This window comes from Mycotypha africana (assembly GCF_025528875.1).
Source record: "Mycotypha africana strain NRRL 2978 chromosome Unknown BDF20scaffold_2, whole genome shotgun sequence".
NCBI classification, from domain to species: domain Eukaryota; kingdom Fungi; phylum Mucoromycota; class Mucoromycetes; order Mucorales; family Mycotyphaceae; genus Mycotypha; species Mycotypha africana.
Genome location: NW_026515726.1, coordinates 300,218 through 326,624, shown reverse-complemented (window position 1 = coordinate 326,624; position 26,407 = coordinate 300,218). Strand labels below are relative to the sequence as shown.

Here is a 26,407-nt window from a genome sequence, read left to right as displayed (position 1 = left end):
CTGAATGCTTTTTTTATCTGCTTTTTATTTTTTTAGAGGGTTCATTCAATGTACTTTTTCTCGTTCTTAGAAAACTCTTGGAAAAATAAAAGCTGAATTGATTTTGACAGCCATTCCCCACACAGACTCATGTCAAAGCGAATCAAGCATGTTCACGCCAATCTTGAAGTTCATGCGAAACATTTAAAGCGACAATTGGAGTCTCTTGAAAAGGACAATCACCAATCGTTGAACGATGTTGAAGGTCTCATTAGTATTGCGCTGGCAGCTCAAGAAGATGAAGGTAAATGACACTACTCTACTGTTTCCGAAACAAAAATTGTCAACACATCATTTTTTCTTTCCATGAAATAAAACAAGGTCTACCACGTAAATCGAGAGGCAGAAGTAGCAATATATACTCGACAAAAACAAACTTGAATACAATGTTGGAAGAAAGTGTAAAGTACAGCTCCCTCTTTTGCTTCGGGGATAGAAGAGACCCTTCTTTACTAACACATGGCTACTTTAGCCTGTCACTACCTATTGCTATCAGACATGTCAAGTAGAGCCCTCCATGTTCCCAGCTAGAAAATTCTGCTCAGTGTGCGGTTTTCAAAGTACGTACAAGTGCTTACGATGTGGAATGAAATATTGCTCGACAAAATGTTTATCAACGCATTTAGAAACAAGATGCTTAAAATGGACAGCCTGAATAAATTGTTCCCTGCTGATGTTGGATAACATTTATTACGGCCTCTATAGTATAATATATATATATATGTACAACTATTTTTTTTTTCTTTTTTTTTTCACTTTTTCTGATCATGGACACGAACTATATGATACACTAGTCCTTCACGAGTAGCATACATTTTAGGGTGATTGCATTTAGGATAAATACATCGATAGGGCTCTTCACCCACATGAGCTTCTGTTAGATGCTTTATGACATTCGTCTTTCTGTTGAACATTTGATGGCAACTTGGGCATTGTAAAGGTGGATACACACCATTTAAGAGCTTTTCCGCTTTCTGTGATAATGTTTGTTTCCGATGACGCTGGTGATGATATAGCGAGAAAGGTGATGGAGGCGGCGAAGGAGTCAAGTCTTCTAGCACGGGTGAAGAAAAGATCTGCTTCTTTTCTTTTTTCCTATGGATGAAGCTGCTTGCTGTTGGTACTGGCTTTTCAATAGGAGGAGGTGGTGGAGGTGGAGGAGGAGGATGGCTGTCCGTCGTGGATGCTGGTGATTTCATACCGATTGTTTCGGGCGACAAGGAAGGCGACTGAATGAAGGATAATGAACCATCGTGGTGACTATAACTGAGGGGAGTGCTACTGGGTTCGACCTTTGGCGAGGATTTGTTAGTCCTGGTGGGAGAAACATTGGTACTTAGGATATTGTCGATGGTAGGTTTGACGATGTTGCTGTTGGTAGTTTTTTTTGTGAAATCGTTACTGCTTGATATGAAAAATGATGCTGTGGTATTTATTTGGCTAAGTTTATCGTTCGCTGATGGTGCATTTGATGATATCAAATTATTGTGGGTATAGTTTATAAACGGCGAATCAAGTAATGGGCCCTTTGTTTGATTCACGATATGTGCGTTGGATAGATGAAAGCGTAAGGCGCCTTTTGATTTGAATCGTTTTTGGCAATGTGGATGAATACACAGGTATTTTGATTCTTTACTATGTCGTTCCTTGTGGTGTTGAAGAAGGTCCTTTTCTGAAGAAAACGCTGTATCACATAATGCACACATTAAAGGCGGGTAAATGTGATCGATTAATGAAATCAACGACGAGAATTTGTTTACAATTTGAAGTTGATCGTTTATATAGTCCATTTTATGTTCCATGCTGTAACTTGTAAAGATAATCGAGAAAAAATTGAAAAAAATTGCCAGGAAAGAAAAAATAAGGAAGAAAAAAAAAAAAAAAAAAAAAAGAAAAAAAAAAAAATAATAGAAAAAAAAAAAAAAGGAATGGGTTTGTTTTTTTTTTTTTTTTTTTTTTTTTTTTTTTTTTTCATTCCTGCCATTTTTTTTTTTTTTTTTTTTTTTAATTTTGCGGGTCTCTTCAGGTACGTCGTGACTGCCTGTCAAGTGTAGCTTTTCAATTTGAAAGCTATTCTTTTTGAAACCGTGAGGCATCCATGCTAGCCATCATGATAAGTCAAAAACTTTTTTAAAACAAATTGCCATAACCTACTCATGTCTCGATCGATTATTTGATCCAAGATCAACAAAGAGCAGAGTTTCAATATGATTTGCATAAAGAACAAGTATAAAAACTAGCTTATTCCCATTGACTTTAGGTGGTTGAAACTGATAAAGGAGCGTAAGCTTGTTGCTAAGCTTCTAAGATCAAGGGAAAATAAAGTATCCTATATTCAAGGTGCTTTCTTTATAGAGCAAGCAGTCACCAAGAATAAACTTTCGAATGCCCACATCTTCATCCATGATCTATAGATGCATGGTGCTTTAGCGGTTTAGCACACGTCACGTATCAAGTAAGAATGGAATACACCATGCTAAGAATTTTATAATAGCTGCCAAGTGGTTAGGGTCATGTACTACACCACATATGCCCTTGATGCCATCAAGCTGGGATTCAAATGAACTCCACAAAATTTTGTCAAACCAACCTGCATGAATTATACACATGAGATGAAGCTTTTTGTAGTGGTTCTTGCTTTGTTTTTTGCAGGTGAAGAGAGAAAAAAAAAATATAAAACAATAAAATATGGATGACAGCCTTTAGATGCTCCATATTAACTTTACGATGATTTTCTCTTCTGCGTTTGATGTTTAGCGACAAAGATGTAAGCGCGTCTGATCCTACTCTAACGACGTGTTTATGGAGCACTGTTCTAAACAAAACAGCCGCCATGTTATACATCTTCATTACAGCGATTGCTACCATGAGTCGCATTACTGATGTCAAAACGAACGCAACGATCAACATCACCATCCAAGCAGCAATGGTGTCATATGTGTATCGAATCAGACTTTGGGCCATTGCCCCTGTTCTACAATCTAGCCCACTCAGGCACATGATTTAGGCTCACAGAGACAAATAGTGTCCTACAGATCTTTCTATGGTTAGGCAGAGGGTGAGCTATCTTGATCCTCTCCTCTCTGAATGCGCGACTTTAGCAGTTATGATCTTTAACGACAGCTCAGGATGCAGACATTGTTGTCTAAAAGCGTATGATCTGACGGTAGCATGAATCATCCTATTGCTATGCACGTTGAGCTCACTATGGATGTCTATTTTCCCTGAAAAAACAAATGCTTTCGCTCTGCTAAAATCTACAGTGGAGTCTATTGGGCATGGGTTCAACGTTGCATGCATTCGTTGATTAACCTTTTTTTTTTTTTTTTTCTTTTTCTTTTTGAGAAGCATCCAATAACAATCAAGGGATCGCCTGGGCACTGGTTTTTTCAATTCCCGGTAACCAAGGGCAAATCTTTTAAGCTTGGAAATTTTTCTGCAATCAACAAAGAAAAATGAAAAGCAGTAAGATCATCCTTCTTTCTGAAGAAGAGGAGACACACATTTATAGCTGGTACACTAAAGAGTACAATCCTCTATCGCTGGAAGAGTGGGCATGTTCATTTTTCACCGATTTATATTGTAGTCTCGTTCATTGGCTGTAGCACAGAAGTTTTGTCAGAACCAACAACCCCACAATAGGCCCAGAACTTATCTGATCCTTTAAACAATTTGTAGGAGAGAATAAAAAGCGAGTGAAGCTTACACTCTCGATGTTTTCAAAAAAAGTTATCAAGATTTTAAGGGACATGTAAGTTTGAGCATGTAATAAATAGCAGTGAATGTTTTTGAGCACTGTTTTATTGAGTACTTCTTGTTTGTCCTTGAATCCTCGCAACTCCTATTATTTACTGCTCTACATGTGGTAGCTGTCTACTTACAGAAAGGGAGAAAGAAAGAAAGAATTCTCTAACAATAAAGGGCTTTTTTTTTTTGCTTTTTGTCAATCAATTCTTGGCTTATGACCAATTTATGATGTACAGATAGAAAAAAGAACAAAGAAAAGCCAAAACTAATCTGCCTTTCAAAAATTGCCCTGTGCTGCAGCAGTTTTTTACGCGAAATTTTTTGTTGAAAAGGGCCAACAAAAACCTAAAAAAAGGTTGATGCTGAGTTTCTTTCTAATAATGATATGTGTTCGTAATAAGCCAATCAAACAAATGAGAATCTCTCAACTGCGTCACTGAGTTTTTTTTTGGGGAGGTTACGCTTTACCTATTTCCCTTAGCTTTTTTTTCCCTTCTTCTTTTCTTTTTTCCTTTTTTTCTTTTTCTTTCGATAATAATAATAATAAATATTTATTAAGGATGGAGGACGAAGTAGCTGCTGTAAGTTTGAAATTTGTCAAATTGCTTAAAACTAGGCACCACAATTTCGTGCACGAGCAAATAATAAAGGGCCATGAAGGGCAACAGTCAAAAGCTTAAAACGAGACACGCTTTTTTTTTCCCTTTCCCTATTGGAAATCCCTCTCTTATTTCCCGTGCATTTTATTTATTTTTTTTGGTTTATTTCTGGGCAAAAAAAAAGAAGAAAATCTAATCGTGTTTTATCATCACTTTAGCTTGTTATTGATAATGGTTCCGGTATGTGTAAGGCCGGTTTCGCTGGTGATGACGCTCCCCGTGCTGTAAGTAGAAACCTATCTTTTTTAAATATTCACTGAAAAAGAAAAAAGGGGAGGATAGTTATTTTTGTGAGATGAGAAAGCTCCCATCTCATCTTGCCTCACACCATCGGATGGTTGGAATGAAGGTTTCAACGCAAAAGTTCAGTTAACTGATTATTTATTCCCTCCCCCGCCTCCCCCACCTCATATAGGTCTTCCCTTCTATCGTTGGTCGTCCTCGTCACCAAGGTGTCATGGTCGGTATGGGTCAAAAGGACTCTTATGTCGGTGATGAAGCTCAATCCAAGAGAGGTATCTTGACTCTTCGTTACCCTATCGAACACGGTATTGTCACCAACTGGGATGATATGGAAAAGATCTGGCATCACACCTTCTATAACGAACTCCGTGTTGCTCCCGAGGAACACCCTGTTCTCTTAACTGAAGCCCCTTTGAACCCCAAGTCCAACCGTGAAAAGATGACTCAAATTATGTTTGAAACTTTCAATGCCCCTGCTTTCTATGTTGCTATTCAAGCTGTTCTTTCTTTATACGCTTCCGGTCGTACCACTGGTATCGTTCTTGACTCTGGTGATGGTGTTACCCACACTGTTCCTATCTACGAAGGTTATGCTCTTCCTCACGCTATCTTGCGTTTGGATATGGCTGGTCGTGACTTGACTGACTACTTGATGCGTATCCTCGCTGAACGTGGTCACGCTTTCACTACCACTGCTGAACGTGAAATCGTCAGAGACATTAAGGAAAAGCTCTGTTATGTTGCTCTTGACTTTGAACAAGAAATGCAAACTGCTGCCCAATCCTCCGCTCTCGAAAAGTCTTATGAACTTCCTGACGGTCAAGTTATTACCATTGGTAATGAACGGTAAAGCTCTTTTTTTATTCTTATTCTTATGTTCTTTTTTTAGTTTTTCTTTTTTTCATTGTTTCTAAGAAAAATACTAACCTGTATCCCTTTTTTTTTTTTTTCTTTTTTCCTTCTCTACACAGTTTCCGTGCTCCTGAAGCTCTCTTCCAACCTTCTCTCTTGGGTCTTGAATCTTCTGGTATCCATGAAACCACCTATAACTCTATCATGAAATGTGATGTCGATATTCGTAAGGACTTGTACTCTAACATTGTCATGGTAAGTTTCTTTTTTTAGTCTTGGAAATATGATTGGCCGAGAAATAGAAAAAGAAAATTGGAAAAAAAAAAGTCCTATATTAAGACATCATGTTACTTACAACCACTATGATCTATTGAATAGTCTGGTGGTACTACTATGTATCCTGGTATTGCTGACCGTATGCAAAAGGAAATCACTGCTCTTGCTCCTTCTTCTATGAAGATCAAGATCGTTGCTCCTCCCGAAAGAAAATACTCTGTCTGGATTGGTGGTTCTATTTTGGCCTCTCTCTCTACCTTCCAACAAATGTGGATCTCAAAGCAAGAATACGACGAATCCGGTCCTTCTATTGTCCACAGAAAGTGTTTCTAAGCGCTTCGTTTCTTTTCTTTTATATATCATTTCTTCATTTATATTCTTTACTTATTAAAAAAGTAGATTTTTAAAAAAAGAAAAGACAACAGCACAACAAAAAACGACCTGCAGATTTATAATTTCTTTTCTGTTGTTTTCAATGCACACAATACACTTTTTTTTTTATATCTATAAAAAAAAATTTACTATATCATATCACACTTAAATCATTAAAAGATTATATGTCATTCTAACGAATACATTTCACATGTCAACAAGGAGACGCTCCTCTCTCTATCTCTACTCGAATCACTATGTACAAGGGCTTTTTTTTTTAAGCTTATTTTTCCCAAAATGAGTAGCATTATAATTTGGTCAACAAGCCAAGAGCTGCGTCTAGATCGTTCTGTGTCTTTTCATATTTTAATTGCTCTTCTTCCAACGTGGACAGCTAGAATGAGAAAAAAAAAAAAAAAAAAAAAAAAAGACAATACGTTTATGTATCAGATCAAAAAACCCATCTCTTATTTAAAGCAAAGCAGATAAAAGAGTTACTCACATCTTCCATTGTGTCTGAATTCTTTTTGACGAGTTGTTTTTTGCTTTTCTTTGTTGTAAGCTCAGCTGTCAAATCCCCCATTAGATCGTCAAGATTCGCTGTTAGATCAGCATTCCTGATCTTTTCTGATTTAGTAATGGGCTTTTTGTTCAATGGGACGTTTCCTGTTCCTTTCACTTTATGATTTTTAGCAGCCTGGCTGTTTCGGGTATACGGTGTTGCCTTTTTTTTGCCATTGGTTTCCCTCTTTGCTTTCGCCATTCGATAAAAAAGACTGTATACAGTAGCTAAGAAAGAAAAAGTGAAATCAATTCATGCTATTGGCGCTATGACATTTTGAAAATCTTTATATATATTTCCCAATTTCAGCCAATCACATTCCTTGTTCTTTCCCAGAAAGGGACAACCCTTCTCTCAGGTGGAACACTTGCACACATCTCTGCATTTTTCAGTTGTCGTCCAATAGATCGTTTCGTCCATTTTACACATGAGCGATCTGATTTGGAACGATTCGCATACAATAAACTCTCAACATAAATATTGTTATTGTGGCAAAGACCGTAACCTACTGGATGTCTGCTTACAATGCCGCTGTAAAGTACCATGGCCTGATTCTACCACCCACGACCCCTTAAAAAAAATCCGTACCTTTATCTATCTTTCAAAAAAATTTTAACACGCTTCATGTCTATTCATAGCATGCAAGGATTGGTTTCATGCCGAATGCACCACTGTTAAAAGCCAACTCGAATTATTATTCATCACGAATTATGTATTTACTTGCGCCAACTGCGCTGATGATGGCAAAGAAACCTTTGAGCGAACCACAGCCAGCTGGAAAGATATCATTTCAACCACTATCGCCAATCTTACAATAGAGCAAATCACAAGCTGCATCGGTGGAGGAGATACAACGAATGACAGCAATAAAGAGTTGTTTGAAAGTAAAAATGCACACTTGATGAAAGAATGGCATCCTGAGCAATATTTTTTCTACAAAAGGCAGCTCGTGCCTTATGTGGATGAACATTGGCATAGTTTATGCACAGAAAGATCAAGAACAAAAGCTTGGTAAGTCAACTTTTTTTTTTTTTCTCAAAGAAAAAATGCTAAACACCCCCCGTTGGGAAAAGAGGATCACTGATGGAAGGCGATTTCGTTTTGTTCTGTCACGTATGCTACAGGTGGGGTACATTAGGCAGTTGTCTGTATTCCAATAAAGACACTTTTGTTGCTGACGACGAGAGACAACGTTCTGCAGCTTCTGGATTCCAACTCATCGATTCTAATCTATGGCATATTCGTCCTTACACAAGTCAAATGAGTGGCAAACTTCCCAACGCTAGCAACAGCACCCACCCTACTGACACCACCAGCCATGTGAATACAGGACGCGTGACGGAGGATCGGCACAGCAGCCATAAGCAAAGACGATCGATAGCGTCTCCACATACTGCATCCCATCCATCGTCTCCGTTGGGCGTCTCCCGATCTTCGTCGCCTTTTCCTCCCGCCGTCACTCCTGTGAAAGCGCCGGCGAAGAATAACAACACGACGAACAGCGATCATTCTACCGCCGGCAGAGCCGAGCCGTCTTCAGCATCCACCCACCTCCACACGAACCCTACGACAACCAGTACCCTGATTACGACGAACAGTAACACAGATCATCCTTTCAACAAGTTTGGATTCAAATATACCCCATGTGAACCTTCTATACTCCCTCTGATTGCTTACCAACAAACCGATTACAAAGCATATCATGCTCACCCACATCCATGCGTCCTCAGCTTACCCGATAAAAGCCCTTACGTTTACGTTTCAAAAGATGGCCTGACTTTGACGACAGAAAAGGGCTTTCGGATGTGTCGAGCGAATGTCGGCGTCAAAGAAGGAAATTGGTTTTGGGAAGCAATCATTCAAAAAGCAGACGGCCCTCGCGAGAGCAGCAGCACAGAGGACGATAAAAAAGACGGGCCGCATGTACGAGTCGGATTTGCAAGACGTGAAGCATGTCTCAATGCTCCCGTAGGGTATGATGGCTATAGTTACGGCTATCGCGATAAAACGGGGGATCGGTTGTTTTGCTCAAGGCCAGAAAAGTTTGGTGAAAGTTTTGAGACGGGCGATGTGATCGGGCTCTACATCTCTCTGCCGTCTCGCCAACAACAGTACGAAAACAGCGTGTCAGAAGAAAAAGAGACGAGCAGCGAACCGCCGCAGAAACGGTTCAAGAGCGCTTTAAGAAGACGTATCCCCATTGCTTATAAAGATCATCTATGGTTTGAGGAAAAGGATTATCGGCCGAGTAAAGAGATGGAGGCGTTGGCTGACCCTTATAGAAAAAAAGAAGAGATAGGTTATGCACCCAAGGTGCTCCATGGCTCCTTCATCACCGTCTATAAAAACGGTGTCAACCAAGGTGTCATGTTTACTGACTTGTTTGACTTTGAGGACTTTGGCCGTCTCCCAGAAACCATCCTGGCGAAAAAAGCAAAGAAAAAAAGAAAGTATCACAAAAAAGACGATCAACAGACAAATGCCTACCATGATGGCCATCATGGTGTACATGGACAGAAAGACGATAGAGACGCTGGCTATGAGAACAAGTACTGGACAGATGACCCGCCTGTCGAAGACGATGGTACATTGGGCTATTATCCAGCCGTCAGCGTCTATAAAGGCGGTACTGTTACGTGTAATTTTGGGCCTCGCTTTCGATACCCACCCACCGATCAAAAAGAAGCTTGGCGACCCATGTGTGATCGATTTGACGATTATATGGCCGAAGAGTGCGTTTGGGATATATTGGATGAGGTGTCTCGATCCTTTAAAAACTAAAAAAAAAAAAAAAAAAGGGACATAGTCCATCTTGACGATCATCAAACTGACAATTGTCTTAACTCTTATTGTCCATAAAATCTCACACTTTTGCTATTTCTTTATTCGCGTTTTTATAAGATACAAATTGTCCAAAGATAATGACGTCCAACATCAAACTACCAAAACACCCTACAATATAAGGTAATGATTCAATAAAGCTTTGATACGTATGGCCTGGATGCGTTAAAATACTAGCAGCGTAGGTCAAGTTGCCGCACACAGAGAATGTGAATAGAGCAATCGACAGGCCTTCCGTTGAGTGGCGTTTGTGGTTTTTGTGGATTTGAGGGATTCGCGCGAGGATGTAGAATCCACTACAGATCCAAGCGAGCACCCAACCAAAAGTGAACATTTCATTGTCAATAAACATACTGGTAACTGCAATAGTGTGAGAGAGATCATCTGGAGCTGCTGTCGTTGTTGTTGTTGTTGTTGTTATTGTACTAGGAAAAGAAGATATCGATTTGTAGCCAACGATAAATAGACTCATCAAGACGGTGGATGTAGTAGTAGTAGTAGTAGTAGTAGTAGTAGGTTTCTTGCTTCCATCCGTGTGATTGGAGAGTGCACCATAATTGTTTTGAGCAGCGCCATATAAGAGGCGTTGATCATTTTCATTCTCCCATGATGGCTCCGCACGATTAAATAGGCGAGAGCTGGTTCCTGTTTCGTCATTATTCATTGATTTGGGTCGGTTGCTGTTGGATTGGTTGTCTTCTGCTATCACCGCCATGGTGGTATGAGCAACTGTCTCTTCCACTGACACTAAGCGGCCAGGCTTATTGTGACGGAAAGAGAAATATTGAAAGAGCAGGGTCAGGTCTGTGCAGACAAAATAGATGGACTCGTAGATTTGAAATGGTAGTTGGTGGTTCAAGATACAACTGTACATATTCCCCACATCGCCTGAAGAAAGGGCAAATAGAGATGACATTTTATCCACGCATGGATGAGAAAAACAATTACAATGGAACCCATCAACAACAACAACAACAGGAATACATTAAATACACATACCAGCTAGCCAAAAGTACAACAAGTATAAGCTGAGGCCATCTGCAGACTTTAACCGATTATTTTCCAGAATTTGCCTAAAAAAAGTTCAATACCAATCTAAACTACACACTACCCATTAAATGCCGCTCATAGATTGAACTGCAATGTACTTACGGTAGTTGTGCGCATAACCAACAGCCGATAGATGCATAACCTAGAAAATTGCTTACGAAACCGGCAATAATGGTATAATCGACACTGTTGATAAACTATACAGTGACAAAGACGAAATTGGAACAAAGAAATAAAGGCATGTAGGGATAGATCGAAAAATTGATATAAATGGTTAGAAACTGTGCTTGTGTATTTTTATTTGTTTCCTTTTTTATAGTGGTTTGAAGGGAGGGATTTGGGAATTAGTAAGGTGTTTGTAATTCAATGTTTTTACTTCATAATTAACCATAGAATTCATGGTGATGTTCTGCTGTGTCTAATGGCTTTGCGTTTGAAGTGATAGTAGCACTGTATGCGTAAAAGAAAGGGGTATATGTAGAGTCTCCAACTAGTAGAATTCCAAAAGAAAAAGATGACTTATATACCTTTTGAATAACGGCTTGTTACCATTACACTTTTTTTTTTTTTTTTTTTTTTTTGGCTGTCTGTGTACTGATCTCTGTCAGAATAAACAACTTAAAGATGCCTCAAGACTCCAATCAGGATTTTTTCGACGAAAATTTCCTTATCAGGTACATAATTTACTGTTTCTTGTACCTAGATCTGCATTTTACCGTTGAATACCCATCCCTTCCATAATATCGCAGAATGCTCCTGAAGGGGAACGAAATATTCATTCTATCTATCCCATTGAGAAAAAGCATTTTAACCCTAATTCAAGGTGTAAAGAGGTTATATATATTAACTTGTAGCAACTTGAAATGCAACATGACGCTTCCTTAAAGAAGCCCGTTTGGATCTCTATTCTAACATTTGATGCTCTTTATCACCTGCGTGGTACCATTACTCCAACATGTGAGCAGTAAACTGCAGGATAAACATTACCACATCAATATCCTACAATTCGGATTTGTTCAAAAAACTGACCCATACCCTTTTTTTTTTTTGTGTGCCAATGACAAAAAAAAAAACTCGAATTTGTTACTAAGGGGAAAAAAAGCTTCGGATGTCTTGCTTCAACCTTCTGTCTGCTCTTAACAGCAAAATACTTTTAAATTCTTTCATTATAGACGATCTAGATCACAATCTAAAAATCAGTACCAACACAATTTGACAAACTTTTGTTAGAATCTATGAACGCCCAGCTGTCGGTTGGATAGCTCTATGGTTGCACAAATTCGTACAGATACACATACAATGCTCTTTGAAAAATTACATTGCAATGGCAACAGATCAGAATCTTTATTTGTTATCTAGTGCAAAGCATCAAAAACTCTTTTTTTTTATTTTAAAATAAAATGTACAATTATGTTATATCATAATACAAAAGAGAAGAAAGGCAATCAACGCATCTCTTGTGATAGTTTTTCCATCATTCAAGTGATGTCTGCTTGTCTAATAGGTATAGACGCCTCTACCTGACTTTTTTCCCATCCATCCAGCATCAACATATTTTTGAAGCAGTACAGCAGGCCTGTATTTTGAATCACCCGTATTCTCATACAGTACTTTCATAATTGCTAAACACGTATCCAAGCCAATAAAATCGGCCAAAGTCAAAGGGCCCATAGGCATATTGGTACCCAATTTCATCGTCAAATCAATATCTTCAGCACTTGCAGCATGCTATAGACATCATGTGGACAAATGTGAATAAGAGGAGTACATCCTTTCCTTTTCTTTACTTATTTCTACCATGATGGCTTCAGTTTGCTAACTTACGCTTTCCAACAACATCATCGCTTCATTGATATAAGGCATCAATAATCGGTTGGCCACAAATCCAGGGATATCTTGAACCACAGTACACGTCTTACCCATAGCAGTGGCGAGCAGCTTGGTTTTTTCTGTCACGGCTGGTTGCGTTGCTAAACCGGGAATGATTTCCACCAACTTCATGACAGGTACAGGATTCATAAAATGCATACCGATGACGTGACTGGGACGTGTGGTAGCGGCAGCCACCTTGGTGATGGAAATGGAACTCGTGTTTGTCGCCAATATACTGTCTTCCTTATTCTTGATAAGCTTGTCCAAGTCGCGGAAAATGGCTTGTTTGATACCGAGGTTTTCTGATGCGGCTTCAATAACAAAGTCCACGTCGGCGAGGCCGGAAAGATGGTTGGTTGTAGAGATGAGTTCTTTGGTGAGTTTAGCATGATCTGTAGTCATTTTCTGTTTGGCTACATCTTTTTCTAATAATTTGTCTACATAATACGGAAGGTTGGTGGTTTTTTTTTATTAGATAATTATGCTCAATAATGGAAGAAAGACCATTGGATAGAACAACTTCTTGGTCCCTTTCCAATGGAAGTGGTTTTTTTTTTTTTTTCGTCTTTTTACCCACAAATGCCAGTCCTCTATCCGTTTGTTGTTGATGAATATCCATCAAAACAACAGGTAATCTGGTGACGTTAGCAGCTACATAAGCAATACCAACGCCCATCTGACCCGCGCCTACAACACCAATCTTCTTGATATTGTCAATTTTGTTGATTTCGGTAGAAATACCCCTGACCTGAGCATTGGTAGTCTATGTTACGTAATTTGTTGATTTTACATTAATCACTAAACTGGCCATTTTTCAGACTGCGACCCATACCTTGATGGTTCTCAAAGCGGGTACTCTTTTGGATATAATAGTGAACATTGACATAGTTGACAGAACAAGTGAACGAAAGAAAGGGAAGGTTAAATACCATGACTAGCAAAAAAGGCGGAAGATTTATAAATGTCATCATAGAGAAAAGATTGTATCACGTGCCCGTGGGAACAATAACAGAATCATAGAACAGAAGAGTATAAAAGGGTATCTGAAGGGAAGGAGCAGGAAATCAATTATTTAAAGTAGTAGTGAATTAATAGTAAATAATTAGTAGCAGTGTCGATTAGAATGAATGTCTTGCATTGATTAGTCGTAAAAATTGATTTCAATCTAGACAAAACAAAATGCTATGAGCACCACAAAATCCATATCCACAGTTGAAAGATGACTTACAAATAGAAAAGCAGATTTAACAGGATTGGATATTGATGAGGATTGAGGATAATAAGTATTTATGTTTTCGTTTTCTATAAATTCCAGCAACCGTTTCACTGTCTACTATGAATAACAAAAATGAGTTTTCTTCCGTATACAACAATATCTTTGTATATCTTTTACGAACGTTACCCTTTGATAATGTGTTGAAAAGAAAATTGGCCAGATATAGATGGATAGTATCTCTACAATATTCTCCAACACAATTTTCCAACTGAGTCTATCCGCATGGTCCATGATTTTATTAATCTCGGTAATGGTGTGATTGAATTGTTCAGTCGTAATCTATTTTCAAGAAGATTCAGCATAACGACCATTGGTCAGCGACATCTACATCCTTACAATATTACCTTGCCGTTGAGTTCTGTAGGATAAGTTGTATGGAAGCGGGTGATGCCATCACCTAATGTGTAATCTCTTTCGATGCGAATAGATTTTGTAGGCACTCTTTCGTTTATGGGGATGACCACTGTTGCATGCTGCTCTTGACCGCTGTTCTCACTGTTGACTATGGTGAGCTTATCATTCATTTCATTATTATGATTGTTATAGTGCGCTGAGCGTTGTGATGAGTCTACAAAACAGTTACCCAAAAAAAAAAAGCAGGGCAAAGATATCGAAAAGAGTAAGCACAACCAAGCCAAAAAGATATGAGATAAAAAAAAGAGGGGGTGGAGACAAAATTGATAATTGGTATAAAGCAACAACAACAACAATAATAATAATAATAATAACAATAATATAATAACAGAAATGAATTAACAATTACCAGCTGTTATTCTTATCGTGCTTGATAACTGTGTATTTGTGAATTCTAACGATGAGTTTGTCTCTAAATAAGCATTGTGGTAATTCTCTTTTTCGTTGTGGTTCTGATTGTTATTGGTCACAGTCATACTATCGAGATTGACTGACAGATTACTGATATTACTGCTGCTACTCAGTAAGGCAGTAGTGTCCTTATGAGCATTTTTATTGCTGCTCTTTGAATGGATAGGCCTTGGTGGTTCGATACAGCTTGTATTTGTATTAGAGAACATATAAATTAGTGAAGTATAATAAAAAAAAAAAAAAAAAAAAAAAAAGTTAGGGAAAAGAAGATGGACTCAAATAAAACAATAACTTCTTACCAGCCAAACTCACCGTTTCACAGATTTTCAATTCACTGTCTTCGGAGGTCGAATCAACTGTTCCTGATCTTTCAATTCAGCGTTTTCAGTTTCCCCAATTAACAGTTAAAAACAATTCAGTTGTTAAGTTGTAGCTGAATTAAAGCAGAAACATTTAGCTGATTTTAAAGCATTCGCTGAAAATCAGCGTCAACAATATCCGTTTTCCCGTAACTTTATTTACGTTGAATAGTCGCGTTCATACTTCTTTTTATAGCCAATGGCATTGGTGCTAGTTATACCCAAACTAATATTTGCTATATTTGCTGTTGCCACCACTATCTGTGCGTGAGTTTACAATTTAATGTACAGTTGTACATCATTTTACTATTAATCTCAGATGGTAGCCACGTGCAACTCTCATGTGACATTTCCCTCAGAGGATAATATGTACGTGGATATGGAATAGTCATGCTATAGTACTTCTAATCTATGTAAAAAAGGCGCGTTTATCGCGTCTCGATATTATTCATATTGTCAATTATTACTCAGTATGTACATTATGTCTAATCAACTTGTTCAATCGGTGTTAGAGAGATGTCTTGAGATTGACTTCAAGCTAAAGTTTCCAAGTTGCAAGTGATACAAGGATGACTGTGTTAACTATCTAGGCCACAATATTTCACATCGTGGTATTTTATCTAATCTTGGTAAGTGATATAGTCTTTTGCATGCAACTGCTTTTCTGATCAAACGTATAGCAAATGTATTTGCAGGATATATTGATCCAACCACCAAAACACCATAGACTTTGGGACTGCTCAATATTTCAGAATAAAGCCTGATCGGAATCAGAGATGGAGCTGCATGATCACTCTGGGTTAGCCAGGATAGCACATTAAAAATAATCCTGCTCTCGCGTAAACAAGCAATCACTTACTGCTGAAAGGATTGATCCATTCTCTTACTAGAAAGGAGAAAAGGTAGAAAATTATAGCATGCTGTCCGAAGGATACCAGTATCAGCCATCATGTTGTGATTAGATGCGTTCCGAACCAGGGGATCTGAACTAGTGGTAAGCTTTGTGCCAAATGAGTTATTAGTTTACAAACAATCATATATCCTTCACCAATATAGATAATAAATCCATCAAAGTAAATGAAAAGATACAATCTTTATCTTTCACAATCAGATATTTGTAATACAGTATTATCAACGATCTAGTCTTCTGCATCAAGCTATCTGAATCATTACAGATGGAACCTAAACCTGTAAAATCAATGGGCACGAGCACTTTATAGTAGCCTTTTTTTTGGTTCCTCTCTTCATCTTTTTCAACGGTGTTCCGGAGTAGAGCTAATGATTTCGATGAGCGTCAGTTGCCTGAAAGACAAGCGTTTATTGTTCCCACAGAGTTTTCCGTAGGCCAAGGACGAGTGTTTGTTTATTCTTTTGAAGTTTACATGTTTGAAAACTATTCTTAGACTTACAATAATGATACTCTTTGGTCATGAAATTTTTTCAAAACTCATCTGTAAATCCAAAAAAAAAAGTGTTGCTGAACGTGATTTGCTAAGGATGCAAGAAGAACTATCATTAAAAAATACGTGTAGAGTAGTCAATACTTGAGCATAATGGAACTTAATTAAACACTTCCGGTCTACCGTCAAAAATAAGGTTAGGCACTCTGAAGCAAAAACCATTGAAAGTTTCGAAATAAAGAAACATGTGATAATGTTTGAATTTGACATTTACAAGCATTCATGCCGCATTCTGTGAAACGTACATAAAAAATTTTGCGTCATTGAAAACTGTTTTTGAGTTAATTTAATTCATATTCTTTATATATTTTGGAAATTCCCCGGATAAAGAGAACATCACATCGAAGGTATAATTTTACAAATTTGCTAATTACATAAGAAATACATTCGCGCATTCTACATAACACAAACAAGGCTTAGCTGCCCTTCACCGCCTTCAATAAATCACCTTTATCTGAATCTTGATCTATAGACCATATCATAACGCCTGCGATACCTTTCTTTTTGGCATAGTCCACTTTGGCTTTGATAGATTGAGGGTCGTCATAAGAGATAAAGGCTTTTGTTTGCGGGTTGAATACCCAAGGGGTCATCGTTGCATTGTCCCACGTTCTGATCCAGGGAGCTTTGGCCTTCATGGGTGTGCTCAGCACGCCTTGAGAAATCAAGCTACCAAAACGCCATATACCAGAATAGCCAGCAGGTTCTTGTGCACAATAAGGGTCTTGCCAAACAGCGTCAAAGGAATCACCTTGGGGAACCGTGCCACTGACTTGATCCTGATACAATAAACGCGACTTTCTCATATCCACTTTAGCTGTAGTAGAACGACCATAAAATGCAAGACCGCCTGTCAGTTTAGAAGAAGGTACACCGTTTTGTACCCAGTAATCAATAGCAGATTGAAAGCTTAAGCCATTGCTGCCAGATTCTGTAGTGGAAGCATAGAGAGGAGAGTTGGGGCCGGTCTTTGGATTCCACGCACCGTTGATGTCGTAAGTCATGATGTTGACACGATCTAACTGTTCACCAATGGACTTGACCAGCGCTGAAGAAGATGGACCCTTGTCGGTTTCAAAGGCTTTCACATATCCAGCCATTGAAATTTCCTTTTTGCCTTTACCGAATTTTTTATCCGTTGCTTTGCGCAATTCTTTCAGGAGGGACAAGAAGTTCTGCACATCTTTGGCAGCATCCACCTGATTACAACCAGCGCCTTGACGTCCAGGATATTCCCAATCAATATCGACACCGTCCGTACCGTATGTTTCAATCTGCTGAAGATTCCAGTCAATGAACTGTTTGCGGCTGGATTTGGAAGCAGCCATTTTACTGAAAGAAATACTACCGGACCAGCCGCCGACAGAAATGAGAACCTTGCAGTTGGCTTGGTGAGCAGTGTTAACGAGCTCTTTAAGCTGAGTACTGCTGAATTTGGGATCAGGGAAAGAAGGAACAGATCCATTAACCATAATAGCAAAAGCGTAATGAATGTGAGTATATGATTTAAAGTCTATTTTAGACACGGGATAACGGTCGTAAAGCCCTAATGTAAGTCATGAATGAAAAGGAAGTGACATAAGTAAAGAGTATACGATCATGCCAGCAGTACAATTAACCATGTTGGATATCAACGAGGGCAAGAGCTGAGCAAGATATAATTACACTACTTACAGTTTGGAAAATAGCCTACAACGACTTTATTAGTCGCAGCAAATGTACATGATAAGGATGTCGCTAATAGCAGTAATAGCACGCTGAAGTCTTTCATCTGTTCGCCTTTGTAACCCGTAGATTAAGAGATGAATAAAGAAAGCTGAAAGAATGAAAGAAATGAATGAAAGGAAAAAAGCCAAAAGAGAATGCTTCTTTTATATAGGTATTCCTTTCCTACTCGTCTAACCTTTCTTTGAGCTACCCATTGTATTTTACTATCGCGACTATCATTACTCTTAACTTAGTTATGAATAGAGCCAACTAAAAAAAAAAAAAAAAAAAATGTTGTTAATTGTCTCTCTTTTCTTCTTAATTAACCCGCACTTGACATGCTTAATTCAAGTTAGACTAACCACATTTTCTGCATTTCTAAAAGAATTAAAGAGAAGTCTATATAATTAATTTGCTTATCATGTGTTCTTAAAGTCTCTGATCTGTGAAACGGCCCCTTAAAAAAAAAACCGTTCCATGGCGATTTGATATGGCGGATTCAAAATCCGAGCAAGGAAACCATACAAAATGAAGTCCGGTAATACTTTATATAACCTAAAGGAAAAGTCCGAACCGGATTCCAGGTTGGGTGTTCCCTAGAATTTGGAACGAGCAGTAGGGCGATGAAAAAAAAAAAAAGAGTGGGGGGCAAAAGCAAGAGAAGGCGGATTTAGGTAACGGAAAAGTGAACAAAGGATAGAAGTTCCTTCTCTGTTCATTACTGTCTGTAAAGGTAGAGTAATCTATGTCATCAATCCATCAATCAATAATTATCATCAATTAGTATACATCCATCCGAAAACATTACACAGTGTAAAACAGTCAATATATTACAGATGGCTTGTAGAAATAACGCCAAACTTCATTGATGACGATTATATTATGGAAAGGATAAAAAGTTAATGCCAGCAAGGTCTCCTAACCAAAATTACCCATTTGTTTTTGGCATTATAGAAATCGCTTACTATGCAGATTTTCGTTAAGACTCTTACTGGCAAGACTATCACTTTGGAAGTCGAGAGGTACATTTCTTTTAACATTCATCACGTTTGGAATATACAGTTGCGATATATAAACAGAGGGGGAAGGACAAAAAGGATGCGTAGGAATTACACTTCGGCAGAATGAGTTTTAGCGAAGAACGTTATAGAAGGAAACAGGAGTAATCAAACGGCTTGGTGTTTACCATAGTCCACTTGTATTTTTTGCTTTTGATTGCTTTAATTCTCCTAATTTCGCAATGTCGTTGGAGCTCATCGATCCGATTGTATTTCTTATGCTTCTGTATTCTGGCGAAAATGTGAACAAAACCTCGATTGCTGATACATGTTATTTATCTCAATAGCTCCGACACCATTGATAATGTCAAGCAAAAGATTCAAGATAAGGAAGGTAAAGTATCAAGCAATGAGATATGAAATGTTCTTGAAGAGAGAGAGTAAGAGGTATGCTAAAATACGCGCACATCGTCGTTTCATAGGTATCCCTCCTGATCAACAACGTCTTATCTTCGCTGGTAAGCAATTGGAAGACGGTCGTTCCTTGAGTGATTACAACATCCAAAAGGAATCCACCCTTCACTTGGTCCTCCGTCTCCGTGGTGGTATCATTGAACCCTCTCTTAAGGCTTTGGCTTCCAAGTACAACTGCGACAAGATGATCTGTCGTAAGTGTTATGCTCGTCTTCCTCCCCGTGCCACCAACTGCCGTAAGAGAAAGTGTGGTCATACCAACCAACTCCGTCCCAAGAAGAAGCTCAAATAAGCTATTTCGCTTCGTTTTTCTTATATGCTTATATGCAGAGGGAGGCTTTTACAATATTGCTCTACGTATGTTTTTCCTCTCTTTAATATAATGTGTCTCAATAAAATTTGACGAAAAGTAGAAATTACACAATATTTAGTTGCAATTTTGGTTCGAGTTCGAGGTTGTTTTTTTTTTTTTTTTTTTTTTCCTTTTCTAATTTTATTCAATGCAGTTAATGAACTATAGTACGAATGCTTCCTGCTCTGTTAGGCGAATGTAGAGACGGACTTCTTGGTGAAGAAGGCTTCACCGCTCTTTTTTGCGTTTTCATACGATTGACAAACGCATTCCCGCCTGCTGCTTGCTCGCGACATAGTGGGCATCCCATATTGTAGCTTGATTTCAATAGCGTTGATTGATTGACTTTGCTTGTCAAGCTACTCTTTTTATCTTGGTAGTGATTCAACATGGGCTCTGATAATAAGTCTTCTGATGAGGCAGGCTGTTGTTGCTGTGATAACAGACATTGCTGATGATAAGCATGGCGACAGAAAAAGACGATAGCGTTGGGTATAGTGGGATTTTCCAAAAGTTCGCCCAAATCTTCTTCAATGAAGACAGGTTCGTCGCATATATTACACGTCATCTCGTTGGCTAGATAAAGTAACGTTGATTCTGAGGTTGAGTAAACCCAATAGTAATAATAACAATAAGCCAACAACAGCAAATTTGTATAAACTTACGATGACAGTGAACGCCTCTTTTCTGAGCCTTATACATCTTGTCCGCTAAAAATACACTATCCCTTACTAATATCTTTTCACAACCCGCGTGTAGGGACATTTGTAAATTGTAGTCTTGCAATATTTTGATCAAGGCCTCTTTTAAGCCTGGTATTTCCAAGTCGTCCGGAATACGTTGGATAAGTCGAAGTGGATCGATCTCGGTACCCACATTCTCAAGCAAACCACAAATAAACTCTATAGTACATGCAAAATGAGCATTGAATAAATTGACAAAGACGCAAGAAATTGCTCTTCTTACTTGGTTTATCCATAGAATACGTCAGCAAGTCTTCCCAGAGTTCATTGTCCTTTTGTTCTTTAGCAAAATCAATCGCCTAATGGCCGTTACACAAAAATGATGTTAGTTCAGGATGCATTAACCGTACAATAACAAAAAGAAAAAGAAAAATAAAAAAGTACTACACCGCGTCAGTCTTTTACCATTTGTACATCTCCTAATCTTTCTATAATCAGCATAAGAGCTTTCTTATTGTTACCCATCCGACCCAGAATGAACACCATTTCAGGCACCAAGTCTTTCTTTTCACACAGCTTGAAAGCCTACACGCCAAGGAAAAAAAATAAAGAAAATATTGTCAGCTATTTGTTGCAGGCACACAAACTTCTGTAGAGCTGACTTTTGCTTTCATATCTAGAGCGAAATGCTAACCTTCTCCAAAGATATATAATGACTGGCTCGTAAAAAAGGCAACAATTTGGGATAATCATACTCTGCGTATAGCTCGACTTGAAGGTCGTGAAATTGGAAACCCAATTGGTGATCACGATCAAATAATGCATCCAAATAAATATGTAAGAACTGACGGTGACGTTCTAGTTGTTTGACCACCTTGGCAGGCTAGCAGAAGAAGTATTAGGTTCGATGCAAGACAATCAATAAATATAAAAATAAACATTTACAGGAATCGCGTCTGTGTTTTTCACCAAAAGTTGAACTGCAGGCATTTTCGACAGCTGCTGCTTATTGCCTTCTTTTCCGGCTAAATACTGATCAAACTCCAGCAACAAAACGGCTTTATCCTTTACCGCATCAAACATATTGTATTCTTGAATGAGTTCAAATGCATTTGGTCTCCTCAATCGCAAATTGTACTCGATGGCTTTATCAGGTTGATTATTCATCGTGTATCTAATCAAATACAGAAAAGTCAATCATTGGCACATGAAAATACGGCTACTGGTGAAGACTTACAACTCTGCAAGGCATTCTAGCAGAATCTCATCATCTTTATCCTCGTTTGTAATAGGATGGTGTTGTTGCTTCTTCTCTTTTTTCCTCAATACATCTTCTACTGCTACGATGACGTTTGAAAGACTATACAACGTTTTAGGCCACTGCTGTATTGTCTTTAATAGTCCTTCATAATCGCTTTTAAGAAAACAAGCAAGAACAATCTCATAAACTGTGCTGCTCAATTGGGGATCCTCGATGGGTATGAAAGGAGCAATTGCACTAAGTTCGCCCAGCTCTAAAAATCTGAAAATCCAGTCTTCCCAAAGCGCGGGATCATGTTTAAGAATAGAAGGGCATTCTTTTGCTGCTTCTTGGTACTGTTTCACTTTCATAAGCCAATGCAGATACGTTTGACCGACTTCTTCCTCGTTAAATCGCTTGGACGGCGTGGACAAAGCGCGTAGTGTTGTGAGAGCGTCTCCAAACTTTTCATGATCCAACAACCATTCGATATGATCGTCGACATCTCTTGAACGAGCTGCGATCAGATCTTTCGGGCCCATAATATAGAACATACTATCAGCCATTGCAACAAGGTCGTCCATTGTCTTCTTCTCATCATTGAGTTCCGCTACTTCACTATCTATATCGTCCATTAAAAAGTCCAAGACATAATCATTTGCTTGGTAAAGTTCGAATCCGTGCAACGCTAATACGTCAGCAGAAATCTCCTCATTGTTGGCGTTGATGATATGAAGTTCAGGTTTTGAGGCCAGCCATCTATTTCCGTTTCTTCGAGAGGTGAGCTCTGTATCTTCATCCTGATCGCTTTTCTCTGAGTTACTTTCCTCTTCTCCTTCTTCTTCTTCTTCTTCCTCTAATAACCGCTTTTGTTGCTCTTCTGTGAAATAAGCCAAGAGCATCAACATATCTCCAAACGGTGCAATACCACAAATCATATAATCTGTTTGAAACATATGCACAATCTCTACATAATAACGAGGCTGTCCTGGATGCACTGGTTCGGGCTTAGGCTGCACGACGGCTACTTTCACCGTATCGGCCCAACCGATCAACAAAGTCTTATGATCCGTTTTCCAAGCCAATCGACAACGATACAATTCAGCACGAGGACTATTTTCTGGTCGATCGATATAAGTAATGCGTAGATTCGTATCTGTGTCGTAAATTTTGACACCTGTATCATTAGCCCAAGCAATGAAATTTTTGGCCCAACGGATGGCGTAAATAGGTCCTTCATTAGCATGTAATACAACATCTTTATGATGATAGTTATGATTTGATGTTGTTGTGGATGATGCTGTTCCTGATGAGAACCAATTGGTTCGTTTCTCCTGCGTGCTGAGGATAAGTTGCTCGGCTAACCCACCCGAGACAAATTTCTTTTTGTTGGCTCCTTTACGAGCATATTCTGGATCGAGGGCGACTGATTTGATGGGCCTTTTGAAGTTGTAAGATTGTATCTCGGGGGTATAAAGTGCGTATATATTGACTTTTCCATCATCAGAGGCACTTGCTACATATTCCATTGAGTTATCGATAGAGATATCGTTGATAGTGGCTGAATGGCTTTTGAAGCTCTTAATGACATTGCCTTCAAAATCAAGGATATGGACAGCTCCCCAATGAGTTCCTAAAGCCTAGAAAACGGATTTGAAACGTTATACCACTTGAAGAAATGGGATTTATTGACAATTACTCAAATAGTTACCACAAAACGATCTGACACGCGCAAGGTTGAAGCGGTATCTTTTTGTAGTAACTCTTTTACACTAGCCCCTACTCTCCTGTATCGAAGTTTGGGTTCATCTTCATCCTCATCCTCATCGTCCTCTTCTTCATCTTCATCGTCGTCACTGCTTTCTTCATCGTCCTCAACTTCTTCTTTGCCGTCGGCTTCCTTTTTAACCCCGTTATCTTTGTGTTTTTCCTCGTCTGTTGTAACGTCATCGTAGCCTTTATTATCCTCATTGTTCGCGCCAGCAGATCGGTTGCTTTTTTCAGGTGTCTCTTCGAGAGAGCCGTTATCTTGCTTTGTGCTCGCAGTAGTCTTATCTGTCATACCACAATCTCTGTATGCCGTTTTTAGAGCCTTCTGATATCGGTATCGAGGTATTTACAATATTGGTATATTATGGTTCGTTTGAAAACTCAATATAAACAAGTGCTGCATTGCCCGATTATGTTTTCCATGACACAATTGAATCGCCGCAATTGCCCTGATTTGTATAGCCCTTCAAACTTGGCTAAACAGAAAAAGCATGCAAATAGTATAAAAATAAAGTAGCATCTCGGATCCCTAATGGATGGATGGCCTCAGTGTTTCTTTTTTTCCTTCTTTGATTCTCCATGTAAGCTTTTCAAGTGACATACTACTTGCTTGCTTTTTGGAGCAAACTGATAACTCCTTTTGAAGCAGGCGAGGTAAAAAAGAACCAAGATACTCCTGTATCAATGTTGTTGCTTTGCTTTTCTGACTCAAAAGCCTTTTCGGTTCATATTAGCTTCAATAACTATTGATGTGCATTCCTTAATTATAGCTGTAGTGTCTATTGATCTGCATTAACGATAGCGTCAACTGGAAGCTACTGCGTGATAACACCATTCGATGTTGTACATAAATTGTACCATAAGATCAAATTGAAAACTGCATTACAGATTAAATTATATGAAGAAAGTGCGGTCGCGATATTGATTATCTACAACGCTTAGTCATTATATTCTACAAAGTAGTAACACTGAACAATTCGCAACTCGTGAAAGAAAAATACTGGCCCTTATTGCTTTCGCTTAAGGATGCCTTTGCTTGAAAGCACACATTTTAACGTGCTAATTTTGTTTGATTTACAATCGGTTCGTTGAGCCATAGTTTTATCCGGGGAAGGGGCTGCTTCAATCCAACGTCTGAATAGCTTTTCGCAAATTCAATCGTTGTAGTGATGATGATGATACCATGGGCTCTTTCTTAAAGCTGCTGTATTCAAAAAGCCATGTACTTCATCGACTGAATGACACCACGTTTTCTGTACAATGTCATCTACAGTACAACTCCCTTCCAACGTAACTCACAAGAGTTGTGTAAGCAACGGAGTCCTTAACGTTACTTGATATATCAACCAGTATCAATATAGAATTGAGGTCAGCAATTCTTATTATTGTAGTATTGCCCTTTTACAAAGCTAATTCTCGTCTAATTTTTAAGGTAGTTGAAAGGAGGAAAAGAGGTTAAAGAACAATACATACCAGAAGCAAAGACTCACTTTGCTCGTAATGAAGAATTTCGCGAAAAATAGAAATAATGCAGGATTCCGGACTGCTTTTTCTGCCAAGTGGGTAAGAGAGAGAGAAAAAAAAAAAAAAAAAGTCAAATCAAAAAAGAAATCTTACAAACAGCAAACAGAAAACCTGTCATTTTGACAAGCATTCACTAGAAACAATGTCTATGAAACTTCCTTCTGCTGACGAGCTTGAGCAACTCGAAGATATCGGTAGAATAACCTCTTTATGTGTGAACGCTTCGTTGTATTAATTTGACAGCTAACCTTTTCATCCACTTTCCAATTGATTGACTTTTGTAGAAAAGCAATGGGCTGTCAAGGTAAGAAATGAGGAAAGCTTATTCAAACTTGCTCGATAACTCAAACCATGTCACTCTATTTGATTTGTAGGCTATGCACCATGCCGAAACATATTTTAACCTCATTTCCAAAATCGATGCTCGTCAGCTTCGTTTAACAAAGTAATGCTTTTCATGAATTTTAGCAGTAGTACAGCAATAGTAGCGTAGAAGGAATATCAATGGAAGAGGCTGTTGGACTGACGTGATGTTTACACATATTTCTTCTGCTGATGTTAGTATTGACGATGAAATTCTCGACGACTTTGAACAAACATTTCCTGAAATCAACGTTGAGCATTTAAACGAGGACGATTTCAAAAGCAAAGATGCTAAAGAAAAGTGGAGAAAGTGGATCAACAAATACGAGAAAAGAGTGAAAGAGTTCAATTTTGGCACATTGATTCGTATTGATTGTAGAGAAGACTATACTGAACAAAATACTATGTTTGGTAACTTTCAATATGAGCGAAACAAAAAAAAAAAAGCTTCTGATTGATGTACAAACTAAAAAAAAATAATATTCTGCGTCTTTATTTTTCAATGGTTTGCTTTCTATCATTAGGCGTCCGCATGCAGGTAAGATCAATATATCTTGGGTTGCCTTATCTATTCTGTGCCTGATTTAACTTTTTTTTTTTTTTTTTTGCTGTATTCCGTTCAATGACCTGTAGTTCTATGCTGTTGAAATTGCTAGAAATAAGAAAGGATTAAACGACTCTTTACGTAACAAGAATTGAATGCTATTATAGAAAATAAAGAGTTTTAAGAAAGAGGAGCAGCCATGGATTTTCACATTACTTGTGCATCATCAAGGCTTGGCAAAAAAAAAAAAAAAAAGGGCATTCATGTTTTGCATGGCATTTAGCAGAAGTATTTGTCTTCTAAGGGGACTCTTTTTTTT

At 38.4% G+C, this 26,407-nt stretch overlaps 13 protein-coding genes across 13 annotated transcripts; 5 read left to right on the top strand and 8 right to left on the bottom strand.

The window, feature by feature from the left end:
- Position 1: 1 nt before the first annotated feature.
- Positions 2-743, top strand: BDF20DRAFT_258970 (uncharacterized protein). The gene is made up of 2 exons (XM_053075020.1): positions 2-440; positions 512-743. The coding sequence occupies exons 1-2, from the start codon at positions 288-290 to the stop codon at positions 692-694; spliced, it is 336 nt and encodes a 111-aa protein (XP_052938714.1). The 5' UTR covers positions 2-287; the 3' UTR covers positions 695-743.
- Positions 744-791: 48 nt separating this feature from the next.
- Positions 792-1,829, bottom strand: BDF20DRAFT_814956 (uncharacterized protein; the record flags this gene model as incomplete). The annotated part of the gene is made up of 2 exons (XM_053077034.1): positions 792-1,162; positions 1,442-1,829. 2 exons carry the CDS (start codon positions 1,827-1,829, stop codon positions 792-794), a joined length of 759 nt encoding a protein of 252 aa, XP_052938713.1.
- Positions 1,830-2,312: 483 nt separating this feature from the next.
- On the bottom strand, positions 2,313-3,186 carry BDF20DRAFT_258827 (uncharacterized protein). Its single transcript, XM_053075019.1, has 2 exons — positions 2,630-3,186; positions 2,313-2,533 (listed from the first exon to the last, which is right to left on the bottom strand). Exons 1-2 carry the CDS (start codon positions 3,037-3,039, stop codon positions 2,491-2,493), a joined length of 453 nt encoding a protein of 150 aa, XP_052938712.1. The 5' UTR covers positions 3,040-3,186; the 3' UTR covers positions 2,313-2,490.
- A 1,129-nt stretch (positions 3,187-4,315) lies between these two features.
- On the top strand, positions 4,316-6,337 carry BDF20DRAFT_849611 (actin). Its single transcript, XM_053079915.1, has 5 exons — positions 4,316-4,367; positions 4,604-4,669; positions 4,861-5,534; positions 5,660-5,795; positions 5,919-6,337. The coding sequence occupies exons 1-5, from the start codon at positions 4,347-4,349 to the stop codon at positions 6,147-6,149; spliced, it is 1,128 nt and encodes a 375-aa protein (XP_052938711.1). The 5' UTR covers positions 4,316-4,346; the 3' UTR covers positions 6,150-6,337.
- A 1,314-nt stretch (positions 6,338-7,651) lies between these two features.
- Positions 7,652-9,531, top strand: BDF20DRAFT_904501 (uncharacterized protein; the record flags this gene model as incomplete). The annotated part of the gene is made up of 2 exons (XM_053083039.1): positions 7,652-7,761; positions 7,875-9,531. The coding sequence occupies 2 exons, from the start codon at positions 7,652-7,654 to the stop codon at positions 9,529-9,531; spliced, it is 1,767 nt and encodes a 588-aa protein (XP_052938710.1).
- BDF20DRAFT_849606 (PQ loop repeat-domain-containing protein) lies at positions 9,523-11,184 on the bottom strand. Its single transcript, XM_053079914.1, has 4 exons — positions 11,018-11,184; positions 10,744-10,838; positions 10,591-10,664; positions 9,523-10,479 (listed from the first exon to the last, which is right to left on the bottom strand). Exons 1-4 carry the CDS (start codon positions 11,039-11,041, stop codon positions 9,614-9,616), a joined length of 1,059 nt encoding a protein of 352 aa, XP_052938709.1. The 5' UTR covers positions 11,042-11,184; the 3' UTR covers positions 9,523-9,613.
- Positions 11,185-11,996: 812 nt separating this feature from the next.
- BDF20DRAFT_849602 (3-hydroxyacyl-CoA dehydrogenase) lies at positions 11,997-13,084 on the bottom strand. Its single transcript, XM_053079913.1, has 2 exons — positions 12,466-13,084; positions 11,997-12,369 (listed from the first exon to the last, which is right to left on the bottom strand). Exons 1-2 carry the CDS (start codon positions 12,913-12,915, stop codon positions 12,139-12,141), a joined length of 681 nt encoding a protein of 226 aa, XP_052938708.1. The 5' UTR covers positions 12,916-13,084; the 3' UTR covers positions 11,997-12,138.
- A 594-nt stretch (positions 13,085-13,678) lies between these two features.
- Positions 13,679-14,020, bottom strand: BDF20DRAFT_814033 (uncharacterized protein; the record flags this gene model as incomplete). Its single annotated transcript, XM_053076934.1, has 2 exons — positions 13,679-13,843; positions 13,916-14,020. 2 exons carry the CDS (start codon positions 14,018-14,020, stop codon positions 13,679-13,681), a joined length of 270 nt encoding a protein of 89 aa, XP_052938707.1.
- Positions 14,021-14,074: 54 nt separating this feature from the next.
- BDF20DRAFT_832284 (uncharacterized protein) lies at positions 14,075-15,365 on the bottom strand (the record flags this gene model as incomplete). Its single annotated transcript, XM_053078526.1, has 5 exons — positions 14,075-14,113; positions 14,134-14,357; positions 14,553-14,800; positions 15,137-15,230; positions 15,281-15,365. 5 exons carry the CDS (start codon positions 15,363-15,365, stop codon positions 14,075-14,077), a joined length of 690 nt encoding a protein of 229 aa, XP_052938706.1.
- Positions 15,366-16,752: 1,387 nt separating this feature from the next.
- BDF20DRAFT_968970 (glycoside hydrolase superfamily) lies at positions 16,753-18,513 on the bottom strand. The gene is made up of 3 exons (XM_053085000.1): positions 18,503-18,513; positions 18,108-18,410; positions 16,753-17,979 (listed from the first exon to the last, which is right to left on the bottom strand). The coding sequence occupies exons 2-3, from the start codon at positions 18,202-18,204 to the stop codon at positions 16,850-16,852; spliced, it is 1,227 nt and encodes a 408-aa protein (XP_052938705.1). The 5' UTR covers positions 18,205-18,410; positions 18,503-18,513; the 3' UTR covers positions 16,753-16,849.
- Positions 18,514-18,805: 292 nt separating this feature from the next.
- On the top strand, positions 18,806-20,038 carry BDF20DRAFT_968967 (ubiquitin-60S ribosomal protein L40). The gene is made up of 3 exons (XM_053084999.1): positions 18,806-19,162; positions 19,486-19,532; positions 19,621-20,038. Exons 1-3 carry the CDS (start codon positions 19,107-19,109, stop codon positions 19,902-19,904), a joined length of 387 nt encoding a protein of 128 aa, XP_052938704.1. The 5' UTR covers positions 18,806-19,106; the 3' UTR covers positions 19,905-20,038.
- Positions 20,039-20,540: 502 nt separating this feature from the next.
- Positions 20,541-23,949, bottom strand: BDF20DRAFT_814816 (uncharacterized protein; the record flags this gene model as incomplete). Its single annotated transcript, XM_053077018.1, has 8 exons — positions 20,541-20,866; positions 20,931-21,006; positions 21,113-21,232; positions 21,342-21,530; positions 21,593-21,821; positions 21,885-22,694; positions 22,752-23,527; positions 23,599-23,949. 8 exons carry the CDS (start codon positions 23,947-23,949, stop codon positions 20,541-20,543), a joined length of 2,877 nt encoding a protein of 958 aa, XP_052938703.1.
- A 1,313-nt stretch (positions 23,950-25,262) lies between these two features.
- Positions 25,263-26,347, top strand: BDF20DRAFT_849576 (putative polysaccharide biosynthesis protein). Its single transcript, XM_053079912.1, has 6 exons — positions 25,263-25,375; positions 25,466-25,485; positions 25,556-25,626; positions 25,744-25,955; positions 26,069-26,082; positions 26,178-26,347. The coding sequence occupies exons 1-6, from the start codon at positions 25,324-25,326 to the stop codon at positions 26,241-26,243; spliced, it is 435 nt and encodes a 144-aa protein (XP_052938702.1). The 5' UTR covers positions 25,263-25,323; the 3' UTR covers positions 26,244-26,347.
- The last annotated feature ends 60 nt before the right edge of the window (positions 26,348-26,407 follow it).

Coding starts and splice junctions, on each gene's coding strand:
- BDF20DRAFT_849602 (XM_053079913.1), bottom strand. CDS start 12,915: ATGACTACAGATCATGCTAAACTCACCAAAGAACTCATCTCTACAACC. Junction 12,370..12,465: donor CGATGATGTTGTTGGAAAGC/GTAAGTTAGCAA, acceptor TGATGTCTATAG/CATGCTGCAAGTGCTGAAGA.
- BDF20DRAFT_968970 (XM_053085000.1), bottom strand. CDS start 18,204: ATGAAAGACTTCAGCGTGCTATTACTGCTATTAGCGACATCCTTATCA. Junction 17,980..18,107: donor TGTAGGCTATTTTCCAAACT/GTAAGTAGTGTA, acceptor GACTTACATTAG/GGCTTTACGACCGTTATCCC.
- BDF20DRAFT_849576 (XM_053079912.1), top strand. CDS start 25,324: ATGTCTATGAAACTTCCTTCTGCTGACGAGCTTGAGCAACTCGAAGAT. Junction 25,376..25,465: donor TGAGCAACTCGAAGATATCG/GTAGAATAACCT, acceptor TGACTTTTGTAG/AAAAGCAATGGGCTGTCAAG. Junction 25,627..25,743: donor CGTCAGCTTCGTTTAACAAA/GTAATGCTTTTC, acceptor TGCTGATGTTAG/TATTGACGATGAAATTCTCG.
- BDF20DRAFT_968967 (XM_053084999.1), top strand. CDS start 19,107: ATGCAGATTTTCGTTAAGACTCTTACTGGCAAGACTATCACTTTGGAA. Junction 19,163..19,485: donor ATCACTTTGGAAGTCGAGAG/GTACATTTCTTT, acceptor TTATCTCAATAG/CTCCGACACCATTGATAATG. Junction 19,533..19,620: donor AAAGATTCAAGATAAGGAAG/GTAAAGTATCAA, acceptor GTCGTTTCATAG/GTATCCCTCCTGATCAACAA.
- BDF20DRAFT_258970 (XM_053075020.1), top strand. CDS start 288: ATGACACTACTCTACTGTTTCCGAAACAAAAATTGTCAACACATCATT. Junction 441..511: donor ATACAATGTTGGAAGAAAGT/GTAAAGTACAGC, acceptor TGGCTACTTTAG/CCTGTCACTACCTATTGCTA.
- BDF20DRAFT_849611 (XM_053079915.1), top strand. CDS start 4,347: ATGGAGGACGAAGTAGCTGCT. Junction 4,368..4,603: donor TGGAGGACGAAGTAGCTGCT/GTAAGTTTGAAA, acceptor TCATCACTTTAG/CTTGTTATTGATAATGGTTC. Junction 4,670..4,860: donor GTGATGACGCTCCCCGTGCT/GTAAGTAGAAAC, acceptor CACCTCATATAG/GTCTTCCCTTCTATCGTTGG.
- BDF20DRAFT_849606 (XM_053079914.1), bottom strand. CDS start 11,041: ATGAATTCTATGGTTAATTATGAA. Junction 10,839..11,017: donor ATTCTATGGTTAATTATGAA/GTAAAAACATTG, acceptor GTCACTGTATAG/TTTATCAACAGTGTCGATTA. Junction 10,665..10,743: donor TGGTTATGCGCACAACTACC/GTAAGTACATTG, acceptor AACTTTTTTTAG/GCAAATTCTGGAAAATAATC.
- BDF20DRAFT_258827 (XM_053075019.1), bottom strand. CDS start 3,039: ATGTGCCTGAGTGGGCTAGATTGTAGAACAGGGGCAATGGCCCAAAGT. Junction 2,534..2,629: donor CATGTGTATAATTCATGCAG/GTTGGTTTGACA, acceptor ACCACTTGGCAG/CTATTATAAAATTCTTAGCA.